Here is a 17814-nt window from a genome sequence, read left to right as displayed (position 1 = left end):
CGTCCGAACAGGTGATGCTCATATTCGACACACCTGTGCGTAAGAACGGCAACCCAACATGCCCCTGGAGCAAAAAATCTAACTTAATGGAATTTGCAGTGACTAAACTGAAGTTAAGGTTGATGTTACACAGTCAACAGGGTGGAGTCAACATTTTACACAAACCAAACTATCATGAAATTTGATGTACCACATCTAAACATACATGTAACTAATTTCAGTATTAGCTAATACAGTCTAGGGAGGTGTATGACTTCAAATTTTCAATTTGATGACTGCTCTGTTTTAACAAAAAATCTAAATAAAAAAATTCTAATTCCACCAGTTTAAGTGTAATCCCATTTTGGGATTTTCTATCAATCCTTTATTCCACTGCACTGTTATACATATGGACATAAAAAAGACAATTCTTTCAGCTCTTTGGTGGACTTAAACAGGTTAGTGTGGAATAATGACAAAAGTTGAGTGGGTTTGATGGAAAAGTTGAACGTGTTCCGGTCAGACCATTCAGACTGAGATCACATATCCCAGTGGGACAAATCAGATCTGAAAATTATTCAATTGCGTACTTGCCTACAGTGTGAACAAGACCTGTGGGAGCCCATGCATGGCTGTGTGTGTGTGTGTGTGTGTGTGTGTGTGTGTGTGTGTGTGTGTGTGTGTGTAAATGTGCCATATTTGGCAATTGTGATATTTCACCGCAATCAAAATTTGCCCTCCACTTTTTTTTTACCCACCTGTGCAGTTAGAACACACACACACACACACACACACTAGTGATTACAAGGGGTCTGTGGTGCACACGTGCCCAGAGCGGTGGGCAGCCCTAGCCCGATGCCCGGGGAGCAGTTGGGATTAGGTGCCTTGCTCAAGGGCACCTCAGTCATGGCCTCAGGCCTGGGAATCGAACCCACGACCCTCAGGTCACAAGACCAGTTCCCTACCACCAGACCATGACTGCTCCTGTGTATGTGTGTGCACATGTGCATGTGCGTGCGTATGTGCATGGTCCCCAGGACAGAGAACATCTCAACAGCCGCCTGCAGAAAAGCTTCTCGGTAGGAGACAACGATCTCCTCACCTCACGATTTCGAGCATGCGGGCGATGACATTAGCAAGTAGAGATCTTTCATAGCACAGAGCATAAACAACAATGGCAACATCAAACCCCACTCAGACTGCCAGCTGCAGCAATAAGGTATGCGCATGAGTGCACGGGGCACGTCGTCGCTAATCCCGCCGTGTCCAGCGCGGTGTTAATCCCGAGTCCTGCTCCTCTCTCTCCACAGTCAGGCCCCGGGTCCTCGAGAAGCAGCAGGAAGGGCCCAGAGTGGGAGCCCAACGCAGCTCGGGCACGTGTGTGTTCAGCGGTCACATGCAGCTCATCGACGTGCCCTACAGTGACGCCTACGAGGACCCCAACAGTCAAGAGTTCAGCAGCACGGCCAAAGCCCTGCAGGAAATCGTGAGTGTCCATAACATCTCCCCCTCCTGTGCCGGGAGGGAGACCATGGCGAGCCTTGGTCTCGGGCCAGAGTTCGGGCCGTAGTCTGGCTCGGAAAACAGCCTGAAGACTGATTTTAGTTTTCATGTCAGACCATCAAACTGTGTTTGAAGATGTGAGTCAGACTTTGTCCAGCAGGTGGTGCTACAGAGCAATTCTGCTCCTGAGCCATCAGAAAAAACAGCAGCAGGTGCTAGAGAGAAAACGTAGCATTTTGCTCAAGCGCTGTTGAAGCTGCTTTTTAAAAAGCAATTCAGCCTTTAGAATGAAATACCACCTCAGTCTCTCTTACCACCCACTACCACCTTCACACCTGAATACATACAAGAAACGTTTGAATTGAAACATTTGTTTTCTTATTTGCCGCACACACACACACACACACACACACACACACACACACACACACACACACACAGGACCACTCGTAGACAGGCATACAAGTGAATCAAGGCTGACTTTCTCTTTAATGGACCCTGTTATGTTCCATATTCATAGCTAACTGCGTGTGATGAAAACATGATGTGCATGTTTGATATCATGTTCGCATGCGCGGCCTTGCAAGATGCGTTTCTTCGTTTTTTTTTATTTGTGTGTCATGGTCAGTGTGAAGAATGAGAAGCCTCCAAAGGCTTCTAACTTTGTTTTAATCCAGCACAGCGTTTGTTGAGGCCATGATACGATCGCCTTGGCTGTCAACTGCTCTTCTGGGATTTTAAGGCATCTGCGTCTCAGTCAGATTTCTCTGCTTTGCAGTTTTAAATGCAGCAAATTGCTACACATTCTGCCTTATGAATGATATAATAATGGCTTTTAGACAGGTATAGCTTAAAGACAACTCATGACTGTTTTTTTTCAGGTGTTTGACAGTTGTGTTTACATAAGACATTTGATCTGTGACTTGTGTAAGACTTTGAGAGTGGCTTTGTGGATGATACACAGATTTAAAGGACGAGGTTTCACATTTAGACACAATCCGCCGCTCAGCTGATCTGCTGATCTTCTGTGCCAGGTTCATGATGATTGATACGGTTTCACGCCGACACTTGGAAATGCCACGAGTCAGTCGTGTTAATCTCCCCCTGACGGTGCGGCCCTATTTGCTGTTGGAATTTGATATCTAAATGATTCTGCCTTCTTGGCATGTTGCCTTGCGCAGAACTATTGTAGCGATTTAATTTGCTGTATGTAATCCAAAAGCTGCTTCCACGCCCTGTGGTCTGATCGACTCTGACATACGTTTTGGAGTACAAATTACAAGCCGGGTCGGGTCTGCGCTGTCACTGCTGATCTAGTAGTGGTGGCTTATGTAAAAATTCAAATCGTCTTAGTCCAGCGGTTCACACTGCAGCCTGATCTTACTTGTAGGATTGTGTGTTATTTTACTTTACCAGAAAGCCTGCAGAGTTCATTTTCACCAAAACCATATGTGTTTATTTTATTTTATTTAGTTTTTCTTCTTCTTCACAGTGATTGACGTGCCTTAAAGGAAGCTGTTCTGTGGCATTTCAGACTTCCGTCAATTTCTCTCTGGAGACTTTCATTTCGACATTTTGGTGTACTTAGAAATGAACAGAAAACCTCTTGATTTGAAGCACTAATACGACGAAGTCCTGCGGGCGACTGCTGGATCTCCGTCAATAAACACGTGAAAAATGCCACTTGGAGACAAAAGGTGGATTCAAATCCAAAAGCACTGCAGTCTGACAGTGTCTCGAGAATCACTGCAGTCTGACAGTGTGTCTCGAGAATCACTGCAGTCTGACAGTGTGTCTCGAGAATCACTGCAGTCTGACAGTGTGTCTCGAGAATCACTGCAGTCTGACAGTGTGTCTCGAGAATCACTGCAGTCTGACAGTGTGTCTCGAGAATCACTGCAGTCTGACAGTGTGTCTCGAGAATCACTGCAGTCTGACAGTGTGTCTTGAGAATCACTGCAGTCTGACAGTGTGTCTCGGGAATCACTGCAGTCTGACAGTGTGTCTCGAGAATCACTGCAGTCTGACAGTGTGTCTCGAGAATCACTGCAGTCTGACAGTGTGTCTCGAGAATCACTGCAGTCTGACAGTGTGTCTCGAGAATCACTGCAGTCTGACAGTGTGTCTCGAGAATCACTGCAGTCTGACAGTGTGTCTCGAGAATCACTGCAGTCTGACAGTGTGTCTCGAGAATCACTGCAGTCTGACAGTGTGTCTCGAGAATCACTGCAGTCTGACAGTGTGTCTCGAGAATCACTGCAGTCTGACAGTGTGTCTCGAGAATCACTGCAGTCTGACAGTGTGTCTCGGGAATCACTGCAGTCTGACAGTGTGTCTCGAGAATCACTGCAGTCTGACAGTGTGTCTCGGGAATCACTGCAGTCTGACAGTGTGTCTCGAGAATCACTGCAGTCTGACAGTGTGTCTCGAGAATCACTGCAGTCTGACAGTGTGTCTCGAGAATCACTGCAGTCTGACAGTGTGTCTCGGGAATCACTGCAGTCTGACAGTGTGTCTCGGGAATCACTGCAGTCTGACAGTGTGTCTCGAGAATCACTGCAGTCTGACAGTGTGTCTCGAGAATCACTGCACTTGCTCTTTTGTGTCCATATTTCCTGCACGACTTTAAGCAATTACAGTTACTTCTGCCTTTGCTAAGGTTTTCTGGAATTCACGAGCGCCATGACAGTAATGCATTACCACAAATTCTCACCTCCGGAAGAGTAGTATGTGGTCTGCTCTCTCTCTCTCTTTCTCCCTCCCTCTCTCTCTCTTTCTCCCTCCCTCCCCCTCTCTGCTATCTCTCTCTCCCTCCCTCCCTCTCTCTCCTTCTCTCTCACTCTCTCCCCCTTCTTTCCTTCTCTCTCTTTCTCTTTCTCTCCTCCCTCCCTCTCTCTCTCTCTCTCTCTCTCACACACACACACACACACACACACACACACACACACACACACACACACACACACACTCACTCATTATTGTCTCTCAGCCTCTGTGACAACAGGTGTGCTGCTGTAGTGTTTGTCCAGCAGGGCCCATCACTGGACACGCTCTCCTGCCCTCTCCAGTGGACAGTCTCCTGTCTTGAGGCGTGAGCCATGAAGCCTGTGCTATTTCCCTAAATTACAGCCAAAGTCACCAGACACGGCCCATATTTACACCCCTCTTAACACCTCCACCAGTCTGCTAGTCTGCTAGTCTGCTGTTCAGCTTCTAGCTGAGGAGGAGCTATGGCAGGAAGGGGGCTATATTTCATATGACAGCATGCTGTGCATTTCGATTTGAATTCAGCCAGGGGTTTATAGGAGACCCTGTTAATCAGTTTAAGCCAATGATTAGAGCTAACCGTAAATTTTAAATCCTCAGTCAGGTTATATTGTACAGCAGAGGAGAATGGCTAATGTCAGCAAAATCTTTTTATTTCATTGTCCTGCTTGTCTTTTATTTAATACAGGCCTGCGTTTGACCTACATAGAGATAGAACACTTTAAAACACGTTCATATATGATTTATGAATGTTATTACCACCCATTGCTGGCCTGTTTAATTATGCATATTGTTCATGGAGCGTTTGTGTCTTTGGGTTTTGTGTTTTAGCTGAAGATGACGTTCTCCAGAGATCCTTTCCTCTCCAAATACTACAATGAATCTGTCATCTCTGCCTTTAGGTAACATAACCACACGACTTTTCCTCCTGCTTGAGAACGGGTCTGTCCTGTAACTCACGAAAACTACCTGTAGCTTCTGATTCATGCAAACAGCAGTGGTGAATCCCCTAGAGTTTCAAGAAATCCAGACCGATATTTGAGTTCAGCTCGGACCTTCAGATACGCTTTAATCCCCTATAGTAATGAACCCTGAACGGCCCTGAACGATGTGTGTGTGTGTGTGTGTGTGTGTGTGTGTGTGTGTGTGTGTGTGTGTGTGTGTGTGTGTGTGCGGCCTGTAGCGACGGGACGCTGGCGTACCACTGGACGCGTTTCGTGGTGCCCCCGGCGGACAAGGCGATGCTGCCCAAGCTGACGGAGCAGCTGGTTCTGGACGTCCTGCGAAGGGGCATCAGGATGGAGGGCAAACGCAGCAGCGTGCAGCCGTTCACCATCACCGACGTCACCGCCTCAGGTACCGGCCCGCGTGGCCCCATCTCCTGGCCACACGCCCGTGTGTGTGTGCGTGTGTGTGCGTGTGTGCGTGTGGGTGTTGATGTGGGTGTGTGTGTGTGCGTGTGTACGGCATTCTTACTGCCGGGTGTTCAGGTTTCAAACCTGTACCTACTCAGTTCTAAGAACAACACGTGTCACCTCAGCCAGATGATCTGGCCTGAAAATCTCTCATCCCAGTAATGGGTCAGAACAAGCGTGGTGGGCATATCTCTTATTTCTTTCTGTTTCTCTCTCTCCCCTCACTCTCCTCTCATCTCTTGTTCTCTCTCCTCCACTCCTCCCATCTTTCTCTCTTCTGTCTCTGTGCTTCTCTTCCCTGGTTTCCTTCATGTCTTTCTCTCTCTGCAGTTACGGACCCCCGGATGGCCAGGGACCCCCGAGCTCGTGAGTGAAACCCATTTCAGTCGCCGCTGCTCTGCAATTTTCCACCTGATTGGCCGCCTCTCTCCTGACATCCTCTGAAAAATGGCCGCCATGCCCCACCTGGCCGCTGCTCCCTGCATGGATGCCAAAACCTTTCTACTACTACTACTACCGCTACTACACTAATACTACTAACACTACCGCTACTACACTAATACTACTAACAGGTTCAGTAATCAGATGCTTGATCTCATAATCTTAGGACCTAGCGTTGATCCCAGTTCTCTAAACTCTACACTAATTCTCAGTACGTTACACTAGGTCCCTGTATGTGAATGCTACCTCAGATCCAGGTTTCCCACATTGTTCCAGCTAATCAGTGTCTTCAAGATCAGCTGAAGGTGCCATATAACCTGCGGAGGGTGGATCAGATGGGTAGTTCCTCCTGTCCCAGCATGACCGAGAACACACCTCTCTCCCCACAGAGTCCGTCATCCGGCTAACGGCTAGCGCCGTGGCCCAGAACTTCACGTCTCCGGGTTTCCCGAATCTGTACCCGCAGCAGGCCCGCTTTCAGTGGCACATCCGCTCTCCGAAGAACAACGTCATCCTGGTCAAGTTCCCCAAGTTCTACGTGGAGGACGACTGCTCCAACAGCTACGTCTTCATCTACGACTCTCTCAGTCCCGAGGAGTCTCTGGCCATCACACAGTGAGTGCATGTCATCCATTTTTAGCATGCTGCAAAATAACTTGCCTTTCACTACATCCCTTTAGTTATATCGCACATTCTAGACCCATCGAGAGAGAGAGAGAGACAGAAAAGATATTAAAATTTGTAGTGAAGTGCACAAAGTTTCCAGAGAAACAGGACGTTGAGAGTCAGACGGAGGTCCTTCGTCAGTTTTGCTTGCGCAGCTTTATCTGAAACGTCCCTTTTCTCTGGAAACTTTGTGCACTTCACTACGATTTTTAATACCAGTTCAGATCTGACTAAAGTACACTGCAGTGGGTTTTTTTTGGAAAATCAAAGACACCGTTCCTTACTCTCTTCAGGAGAACCTGCAGAGCATATATAACACCCAGATGCTGTTTCTGGCTCATCAAGGTTTTTATGCTTCTGAAACCTTGCGGGAGGTTGACTTGGCACTCGAGGACCCTTATTTTGAAGTGTGTCAGCCACATTCCACAAGTGTCCCTTGCTCAGTGTTGGGATTGTAGCCTTGATGGAGAACTAAAATCCATTTTGTGCCCCCCGCCCCTCCAAACCCTGCTGTATTTTCCTCATTTTGTCTTTCAGATATTGGTTATCAAGCTGAGTGTGAAGCTCAGAAACTCTCAGGCTGCAAGCGTGAATTGGACTCAGAGATAACAGGCTGTTTGAGCCCTGATATTTGGTTTATGTGAGCCACAGCAGGGACTGTGTAATGACATCATTATTCTTCATGGACATGTTTAATCTCTATCTCTACCCATTAAATTAGTTGTTTGGAAAGAGTGGGGAGAGTGTCTGATAACTGGTGATTAAAAGCTGAATCTGAATATGCACATTACAATGCAGTAAATTGTGTGCAGGGAAAAGGGGGGATTTAAATGCCAGTGACATGTTCATCTGTAGTTTAAATCGAAGATGTGATTTTTATCTCTCGTTTTGGTGCCGATCTGTTAATTTTTCCTGGACGGCAGAGATCGGTTCATTCCATGGTCCTCAGTACCACCAGGGCTGGATGCTCCTGTGTTTTCCGAAGCACTGCAGTATGATTTATGAATTTGAGCCGGTTTGTTTTGATTTTTACGTCTGTTACCCAAGCTGTAACCTTGACTCTGCTGATAACACCCTGACAGGAAATGTGGTCAGCGGCCCCCCACTAACCCTCTGGAAGTGGTCTCCTCCGGCAATCTCATGCTGATCAACCTGATCACTGAAGACGACCAGAGAAAAGGCTTCTTAGCAGAGTACAGAGCCATCCCTTTGAGTTCAGGTAATGCTTTTCACACCTACAGGTGATTCTCTATCTCCTCAGTCAACACACTGTCCCCTCAGATAACGCCCTACTCCGCCAGATAAAGCCGCTCCCTTAGATAATGCCCACTCTCGTAGTGCCCCGTGATCTCAGGTAATAACCCATTCATGTTGCCAAAAATAGCTCTCTGTCCCCTCGGGTAATAACCCATAATTCAGTGTTACACGCCATGCCCTGCTCTAATGCCCCGTCCTCTGAGGTAATGTTCTAGGTCCAAGCGTAATGTCTCATCTCCTTGGAGATATTGCCCCATCTCCTTAGACATTGCTCATATCCCATCCACTTAGGTAACACCCTGTGTCCTCAGGTAACACACCATTACTCAGATGTAACACTCTACATCCTTTCAAACCTCTTTTGAGTGTTCTTTCTCTATCCCTGTTACAAGTACTCAGGTCTATTTAACCGTACTTCTTAATATCTCCATTAGAAGTAACGAGAACCAAATACTAACATTGAAATTATAATTAGGAACCATCTAGGTCAGAAGCTCTACAATGTCACTGATCTAACAGGTTGATTTCCGGCCTGTTTGGCTAACAAACAGACATATCCCTCAGTGTCTCAGTGCGGGCTCGTCCCACGCACTGCCTTCCGATGCCAGTTATACTGGTTCTTCTTAACCGAATTACTCATTGCACCTGTTGATGTCAAGGATTCATGTCTGAACACGATACATCTGTCTGTTGACCTAACTGATTCAGTTGCACGAATCTCCCATTGAACATTGATCAGAACAAAACTGAATCAGAGAAGGGTCTTTGTAAATATTTGGTAGACTGATTGATCACTGATTAGTTTGCATCCACAAATATGGTCAAAGTAAATGTAGGGGTTCTCAGTAGGGTTTTGTAGTAGTTTCTCTCAGTAGTGTAGCTGAGGGGCCTCTTTTTCTCTGGACTGCTGCTGTGGTTTGGTTCTGTGGTCTGCCTGACCAATATTGTCTACTCAGTCAGGACCTGCGGAGGTGTTCTGACCAGCCCGACCGGAAACATCAGCTCCCCGAACTACCCCAGCTTCTACCCACCTTCGGTGGACTGCACCTGGACCATCAATGTAACTATCCTCCCACCACACGCCAGCTGCTAGAGCTTAGAGTTAAGACGATGAGCCCTTGTGTTTTACGCGAGGTCTGTTTCATAAAGCTTCGGGACACATAGTGGGTGATGCAGCCAGATCTCTGAATTTGACTTCCTGTCCTTAGGATGAACTGAATGATTTGAAGGAGGCAGGAATACCAATGTGAAAAAACCAAATACGAAAACCAAAGGTTCAAACATGCAGTTACTGTTAGTGGTTTGATGGACGCTTGAAATTCCTGTGCATGTAAATATGCATGTAAATATGCATGTAAATATGTTTCATCAAATAATTGATGAAATAATTAATAATTTCATCCAGAATTTTGAGCCCATTATCCTCACATATGTGGATAACAAGCCTGATTAGATAACAAGCATGATTAGAGAGAAACCATATGAACAGGAGCATGAACAAAAAAATCTCAGCGTTGATGTTGGCCCCTCTGTAATGGCGCGTGTGGATTGTGACGTCCGACTGCAGGTCCCAAAGGGCATGTACGTGCGGGTGAAGTTCCTCATGTTCCGCATGAAGGAGCCGGGCGTGAACACCCGGGTCTGCAACAAGGACTACGTGCTGATCCAGGGAGCCAAGTACGCTCGAGCCTCTCTGTGAAACCAGTGTGAACTTTAGGTTTGGCGTGACGTCGGCTTCCGTCGCCAGCACCATGACGACGGATCTGCTTCCTGTTTTTGCCTCTTGTGCATCAGGTACTGTGGTGAGAGGTCCGTACTGGCCTTCAGCAGCTCCAACAGCAGCCTGGTGATCCAGTTCCACTCGGACAATTCGTACACGGACAAAGGCTTCATGGCCCAGTACAGCGCCTACGACCCCAAAAACCGTGAGTTGCCAAGCCGTGTCCCGGCGCGGTCCGCTAATTCGCGAGCGACGTCTCCGACTTGCGTTCGCAAATGGACAGAATGGACGCTACTGGTTTGAATCCCAGGCAGCTGTCTTGGTTTCCTGGGTGTTTGTCTTGACGGGGGTGTGTCCTGTGTTCAGCTTGTCCTGGCCAGTTTGCCTGCTCAACCGGGATATGCATCGCTAAAGAGTTGCAGTGCGACGGCTGGAACGACTGCGGGGACATGAGCGACGAGAGGAAGTGTCGTAAGTGGGAGGAGCCTGATAAGATGAGATAAGAGAAGTGGGAGGGGCCTGATAAGAAATGAGAAAAGATAAGTGGGAGGGGCCTGATAAGATGAGATAAGAGAAGTGGGAGGGGCCTGATAAGAGATGAGAAAAGAGAAGTGGGTGGGGCCTGATAAGAGATGAGATAAGAGAAGTGGGAGGGGCCTGATAAGAGATAAATGATCTTTTGGTTACTGAGATTAGGGTAAATGCTGAGTAGATGTTGATATTGCAATATTTAGCTACATTAATGCACAGGTTAAAGGAAGAACCTTATAATGATAGTAATGTTTGTCTGTCTGTGTGTGCGTGTCTGTGTGTGTGTGTCTGTCTGTGTGTGCCTGTCTGTGTCTCTGTCTGTGTCTGCATGTGTGTGTGTGTTTTACTCCCCAGAATGTGAGGACGACCATTTTCAGTGCGCTAACGGCATTTGCAAGCCCAAGTACTGGTTGTGTGACCAAGTGAACGACTGCGGTGACAATAGTGATGAAGCACACTGCAGTAAGTGGATTTTCTCCATCCAGCACAACGGACTCCCTCTTCCCCACAGCAGTAAAGTGTCTCCACTAAACTGGGCTAGAGGCTTATGTATGGACCTGCCAGCTCTCCATTGTATCATAAGAACCGGAGGTTATTATGATAAAGAGATAGTGTTGATAAAGTGATGATAGCCATATGATTGCTCTCTTTCTCTCTCTCTCTCCTTCTCTCCCTCCCTCCCTCCCTCTCTCTCTCGGTCTCCATCCAGGTTGCGAGAAGAACCAGATAAGATGCGGTGATGGGACATGCTTGTCTCAGGAAGTGAGCTGCGATGGGAAAAAAGACTGTTTGGATGGTAGTGACGAGGCCTCCTGTAAAGACTGTGAGTGGACATCTGGCTTCTGGAGATCCGTCATCCAGCGTCTGGAAAGAAGCTGTTTACGGGTCATGCAGGGAACACGGCTGTCATGTGTCATGTGGTGTTACTTTATTATCAAAGAATAGTACCTGGTTGAATGGCCACATAGCACTATAGAGTCCTATAGCACATGATATTAGAGTGGGGGGAAAAAAGTGTGTCAAAGAAAGATATATCAAAGGACTTTTGATGCTCCATTGTCAAGGGGGTTGGGGGTGGTCGCTGATGTCTTTGGTCTGTGTCACCGGAGGAAACGCTTCGTGCTGAAGAGAGTGTCAGAAAGACGGAGGGGCAGAAACGCCTTAAATTGCTGGTGTATTCATTTAGTTGCATTCAGTGTGTGTTAAGGTCTCATCAAGCAAGCTGTTTACGTGGCATTTAGAGCGAGCGAGAGAGGAGGAGGAAACCAGAGACCCACACACGCACAAATCCACCCAAACTGAGAGACGGAGTCGGAACGGAGGACTCATTTTGCAATCAGGAAATGTTCTCAGGAGCTGTGATTAGTACACCCATGGGATGTCTTGAGCTGAATGGGACACTTACATTATGCTATATTTAAGTGTTTCTAACTGCTGTTAGACTGGCTCCCACAATGCCTGTCATCAGCTTTTAAGTTTTACACCCAGTGTAGGTGGGGAAACGTGTGTTTTTATGTAGTTGGGTGTCTCGATACGTTTGAGTTGCTCATGCCCTTTCTCATGTCGTCTCTCTCCTTTGCCCCCCCCCCACAACCCCTCCCCCCCATCTCACTGTCTAACTTGTTTGTTTGTTGTGTCTGTGTAATTTAGGGGTGATAAGTAACCTCGCCCTCTTTCGATCAATGCGCCCGATCGATAGGGCCACTCTTGCATTGCCGTGTCCAAAGACCAAGTAACCGACGGCTCTCTGATGAAACCCAGTGCGCTTTTGCTTTTCACTTATTTTGATTGACCATCATCTCTCTCCCCCCCCCCCCCCCCCCCTCCCCCAGCTACAGGAATATGCACGGCCTTCACGTTCACTTGTAGGAGTGGCGAGTGTTTGAACAAAATCAATGCAGAGTGCGACAAGGTTACCGATTGTCCAGACGGCTCTGATGAGGAAGGCTGTGGTGAGTCAGGGAGGATCATGGGGTGGGTGGAGTGTGTATGTGTGTGTGTGTGTGTTGGGGGGGGGGTGTTGTCTCCCAGTCTGACTCTCTCATCTGTCCCCGTGCTGCTCTTCTGTGGTGTCTCCACTCTGATCACAAACCTATTGCAACCTCACGAGGGGCTGGTTTTAAATGTTTTCATGGTGTGTCCCCCTCCCCTCCCTGTGTCTGTATGTCCAGTGGTGGGTGGTGCTCTGTCCTGGGTGGTGTCCTCCCTCCCCTCCCTGTGTCTGTATGTCCAGTGGTGGGTGGTGCTCTGTCCTGGGTGGTGTCCTCCCTCCCCTCCCTGCACCTGATTCAGTCCCCGGGGTGCTGAGGTTTCTGGGTAAGAGTACACTGTGCGCGACTTCACGGCTTCTCACCAGTGTGATGTTAAACTGTCTATGTTAATCGTGAAGTGACCTTGTGTATCTTGAAAGGCGCTATATAAATATTCATTCATTCATTCATTCATTCATTCATTCAAATAACCCAGGATGGCTGCTGTGTTCTAGCACAGTAACCAACGTTTGTGTTTGCTAAAGGGGAAATTACCTTTGAGGTGGTCAGCGAAGATGCAGAAATTTCACCAGACTCGTTTCAAAAGGCGATTTGAAGGCATGAGGACAACAAAGAACCCCACAAGCCTGTACTGTGCTGTTTAAATGAGACCTGCTGTAAGGCTTGAACTGTTTAAACAGACATGCTGTTCCGCGTAAATTAGGCCGGGCGTAAGGCCTCGAGTCGCACGCTACTGTGTACAGCGATTTTGTTTGTTTGTTTGCTTTTCAGCTTTGAAACCGTTTTCGACCTTTCCAGAGCTCTCATCAATCGCAGCGTGCTTTCCGGGTCCCTGGGGCTGGCCCAGGTCTTCTGTCCCTCTGATGTTTCTCATGGGCCTCTGTGCGTCTCTTTGTGCTTTGGTCCTGCTGCCTTCCTGCTGAATCTCCCTGCACGCACGTGGATGTTGCCGGAGGTTCTTCAATCCCCCCCCCCCCCACACACCACCTGTTACTACTGATTTTTTTTTTACCAATATTACGGGTTTTAGTTTGTGGGCCTCTTTGACTCTACACCGATCTTTAACACTATCAATATAACACTATATTTCTAATCTCTTAGCCTGTAACTTTGGTAATCCCTGCATCTCTATAAATAGAATCCGTGCAATGCAATATCGCTTCAGGAATGTAGGAATTTTGAAACAAGATACTTCCAGTGAGCATGCCCGCAACCCGCCATTCCGTATTACGTGGTCCAGCCTCGTAGAGCCGCGCTAGACATTATTAAATGCACTCGCTCTCATTGGTTTCGGTTCAAGCACTGTTTGTTCATTTCCCAGCATCCCTTGCTGTTTCAGATTGTGGCGAGCGACCCTACAAGCACAACCGGATCGTCGGAGGCCAGACGGCTGACGTGGGCGAGTGGCCGTGGCAAGTCAGCCTCCACTTCCAGTCGTTGGGACACGTGTGTGGCGCCTCCATCATCTCCAACAAGTGGCTGCTGTCCGCTGCACACTGCTTCGCCAGCACCGACCCCTCGTGAGTGGGTGGGGCAAGGGCGGGGCCATGGGAGGGGCTTTGGTGTGTCCTGTAGTAGTAGTTAATTCTACAAGCAGCCATGAGTTTGTCATTTCCGGGACTCTCCAGCAGGTGGAGCACTGGCCATTCACTTGCCTCCCAGCTCTGGACCTCCAGTTCCCACACTGCATGTTTTAATGTTTCACTGCCCCTGACACACAAATCTTAACTAACTCTGCCCATCGTGAAGACCTTTGTAATTGGTGTGTTAGAAAAGGCAAAGTGTAAGGTCTGATGGGAATGGGATTGTCCAATAGGAAAATACCTTTCACTAATGTGTGTTGGTCTTGGGAGATGAACAAGCATCTGTGATCTGGTCAGGAAGTCAGGGGAAAGATTCTAGCAGAAAGCAGTTTTTAGATTGGCCAAGGAAACCTGTCTGATTTTAGGATGATATATACAGTATAATATAAATCTTGACTGGACTGTGTGGTCACCTATGGAAGAAACTCTGGAAATGAATGAATGAATGAAGACTAATTAATATTAATAAAAAACAATCCAATCAATATATTCCAAGTATGTGTGTGTGTGTGTGTGTGTGTGTTTATATGTGTGTGTGTGTGTTTATATATGTGTGTGTGTGTGTGTGTGTGTGTGTGTGTGTGTGTGTGTGTGTGTTTATATGTGTGTGTGTGTGTGTGTGTGTGTGTGTGTGTGTGTATGGCAATTTGCCAGATCATCTGAAAGTTTAAGTTTGACTCTGTAAGACAGGTGACATTAGAGCATTAGAGCTGTGAGTACATTAAAGTTGGATTTGAACTGTGTTTAGATTGAAGTGTGACTATGAGTAGGTTAAGGTTGTGTGTATATTAAAGCTGGATTTGGTCTCCATTTAAATTGAAGTCTGGATTAAGGCTGGGTGTAGGTTTGAGCTATGGCTGTGCTCCAGGTCTTCTGTGTTAGGTGATCTCCCCACAGTCTCCCTACAGAGTTTATTCTTAAAGTGCAAATGATCGGCTTGTACCACCTTGAATGTGTTTACATGTTTGAATGCTCCACTTCCTGACAAAATAATACGATCAAATACACTATCATCTCTACATTACAGCCTAATTTTAAAATGTGGTAATTTGAACTGTCACTGAGATACCGGTTAAACTGTTAAGAGTTTGACACTTGTCCCCGTCTTTGCCTTATTACACTGCTTGTGCTGAAAGAGTGCACACACACCCGATGTACTTGAGTACGTGAGAGAGTTAGTTGGCTTCCAGTTACATGTAAAAATAAAAGGCTACATCACAAGCATTGACCATACTGTACATTAAACTGCCTCGTGTTGTTCTTTGGGTATTAATAGTTTTCCTTTATGCAATTCTGCTTCTTTCATTTCATCTCCCCTCCTTACCTCCACCCTTCTTACCTCCACCCTCCTTACCTCCACCCACTCCTCCACCCACTCCTCCACCCTCCTTACCTCCACCCACTCCTCCACCCTCCTTACCTCCACCCTCCTTACCTCCACCCACTCCTCCACCTGCAGCTACCACGAACCCTACAACTGGTTGACATATAGTGGCATGCAGGACCAGGACAAAGATGACTCCAACGTGCAGATGCGTGAGGTGCAGAACATCATCGTGCACCATGACTACAATCAGATGACGTATGACAACGACATCGCAGTGCTGGAGCTGAAGGAGCCGCTCGCCTTCTCCAACTACATCCACCCAGTGTGTCTGCCGGCCAGCTCGCACGCCTTCCCCGCCGGGATGCCGTGCTGGGTGACTGGCTGGGGGACGCTCAGAGAAGGAGGTAAGGTAGACCTCCCCCTCGGCTTCACCCCGCCCCCTCGGCTACACCCCGCCCCTTCGGCTACACCCCGCCCCCTCAGCTTGAGCCTGCCCCCTCAGCTTGAGCCCGCCCCCTCAGCTTGAACCTGCCCACTCAGCTACAGCCCCCGTCTCCATCACCTGACTCTCTCATTCAATTATCTTGGATTTTTGTTTTCCTTTTAATCATGTTCCTTTACTCTCTATTTGTTTACCTTCTCGGTTCCAGTTTCCTTTCTAGGGTTCCTTTCTGTTTTTTTCTTTCTATCTTTCTCTCTTTAGTTAACTTGGTCCCTCAGTGCCTGTTTGCTTGAGGTCAAAAATTTAGAATGGTTAATGTTGTTTACATGTATTAGCATACTGGAGTAGAAAATCGATTATGTGTGTGCATGTGTGTGCATGTGTGTGCGTGTGTGTGTGTGTGTGTGTGTGTGTGCGTGCGTGTGTGTGTTACAGGACAGATTTCACGCCTTTTGCAGAAAGCAGAGGTAAAGATCATTAACGACACAGTGTGTGACACAGTAACGGAGGGTCAGGTGACATCACGTATGCTCTGCAGTGGCTTCCTCACTGGAGGTGTGGATGCATGTCAGGTATGGAGATGCACACACACACACACACACACACACACACACACACACACACACACACACACTTAAAATACATGCTTGTTTCCTTTATCTTCTGTGGGAATCTGGCTCTTCTATCATACATGCATCACTATGTCTGTCTCATACACAGGGGACTTTTAAAAAGAAACTGTGGAATTTGTGCTTTACCACACACACCAAGATGAAAGAACATAGCTGAATTAAACATTAGTTTCTGATCTCAACCCAAATCTGCTGTAGTGAGAGCGTGTCAGCTGTGGTAGGTTTTATTGCCAATTTATCCATGGTTCTTAACATAGGAAATTAAGTCAAGATCCAGCAGTAATTAAGGCTGCAGTCCTATGTGTGGTCATCGCTATCACTTTGCGTTCCTGGACTTTTTTGCCGAATGGGTTATGTCAGCATCATCGACTGTGAAAGCCCTCCAGTGTAAACATTGACCTGGTCATTGTATCTTCGGAATGCCCTGCTTCTACTGTATATTCAGGCACATACTGCAGGAGAATAATTGTTGTACCTTCATCCCTGATATGTAAATTGCGCCAATTTCCATAATTCCTGCGTCTCTCTCTCTCTCTAGCTTGTTATTCATTGTGCGTCTGCTTCCAAGCACTTCTGCAGTCAGTCCTCACTTCCAGCGCCTAATCTCCTTATTTTGCTCAGCTAGTCTCAAACAGGTTGTGCCTCTCTTCTCACTGGCTCTCTCCACCACTGGCTTTTCTCTCCACGATGTTCGCCCGCTCCCTCTCCCTTTTGCTCCCTCGCTCTCCTTCAGTCTCCCTCGGCCTCCCTCACTCTCCTTCAGTCTCCCTCATTCTCCCTCATTCTCCCTCACTCTCCTTCAGTCTCCCTCGGTCTCCCTCAGTCTCCCTCACTCTCCCTCAGCCTCCCTCATTCTCCCTCATTCTCCCTCCCACTCCTTCAGTCTCCCTCAGTCTCCCTCATTCTCCCTCCCACTCCTTCAGTCTCCCTCGGCCTCCCTCACTCTCCTTCAGTCTCCCTCAGTCTCCCTCATTCTCCCTCCCACTCCTTCAGTCTCCCTCGGCCTCCCTCCCACTCCTTCAGTCTCCCTCAGTCTCCCTCATTCTCCCTCCCACTCCTTCAGTCTCCCTCGGTCTCCCTCAGTCTCCCTCACTCTCCCTCATTCTCCCTCACTCTCCTTCAGTCTCCCTCGGTCTCCCTCAGTCTCCCTCACTCTCCTTCAGTCTCCCTCATTCTCCCTCCCACTCCTTCAGTCTCCCTCGGTCTCCCTCAGTCTCCCTCACTCTCCTTCAGTCTCCCTCAGTCTCCCACTCTTTACTGTTTCAGTTTCCCATCCAAATTTGCTTTATAGCCTCAATTGTTTACATTACAGTATTGGCAAAGTAATTAACAGCTAAATTGTATTACACCTAAAACAAATTGGCAGAAACAGCAATTAAGTGAAATGAAAAATAAGATGGCTAAATTAGTATGAAGTAATGGATGAGAAGTGATTATAATCATTTCTGTCTTTGCCTCAACCACCTACACCTTATCTCACTCATCCTTTCTTACTGACTCATTCTTCCCTCTTCCTCTCTGGTCTGTTAATCATTGTTCCTGTTCTCACTGTTTCTCTCTC

General features: G+C 47.5%; 1 protein-coding gene across 1 annotated transcript in view; it reads left to right on the top strand.

Moving 5' to 3' along the window:
- st14 (ST14 transmembrane serine protease matriptase) overlaps positions 1–17814 on the top strand; it is a 34824-nt gene that overhangs the window by 13738 nt on the left and 3272 nt on the right. Inside the window, exons 4-19 of the mRNA XM_076976221.1 lie at positions 1290–1465; positions 5080–5150; positions 5432–5604; positions 5994–6029; positions 6494–6719; positions 7853–7989; positions 8984–9087; positions 9595–9704; positions 9822–9952; positions 10114–10218; positions 10633–10740; positions 10988–11101; positions 12111–12230; positions 13609–13789; positions 15312–15583; positions 16057–16193. Coding sequence (XP_076832336.1) covers positions 1290–1465; positions 5080–5150; positions 5432–5604; positions 5994–6029; positions 6494–6719; positions 7853–7989; positions 8984–9087; positions 9595–9704; positions 9822–9952; positions 10114–10218; positions 10633–10740; positions 10988–11101; positions 12111–12230; positions 13609–13789; positions 15312–15583; positions 16057–16193 — 2201 coding nt within the window. The remainder of the gene's footprint in view (positions 1–1289; positions 1466–5079; positions 5151–5431; positions 5605–5993; positions 6030–6493; positions 6720–7852; positions 7990–8983; positions 9088–9594; positions 9705–9821; positions 9953–10113; positions 10219–10632; positions 10741–10987; positions 11102–12110; positions 12231–13608; positions 13790–15311; positions 15584–16056; positions 16194–17814) is intronic.

Source organism: Brachyhypopomus gauderio, chromosome 16 (assembly GCF_052324685.1).
Source record: "Brachyhypopomus gauderio isolate BG-103 chromosome 16, BGAUD_0.2, whole genome shotgun sequence".
Taxonomy (NCBI): domain Eukaryota; kingdom Metazoa; phylum Chordata; class Actinopteri; order Gymnotiformes; family Hypopomidae; genus Brachyhypopomus; species Brachyhypopomus gauderio.
The sequence above is the reverse complement of the archived record's forward strand: the minus strand, read 5'-3'. Positions and strand labels throughout refer to the sequence as shown.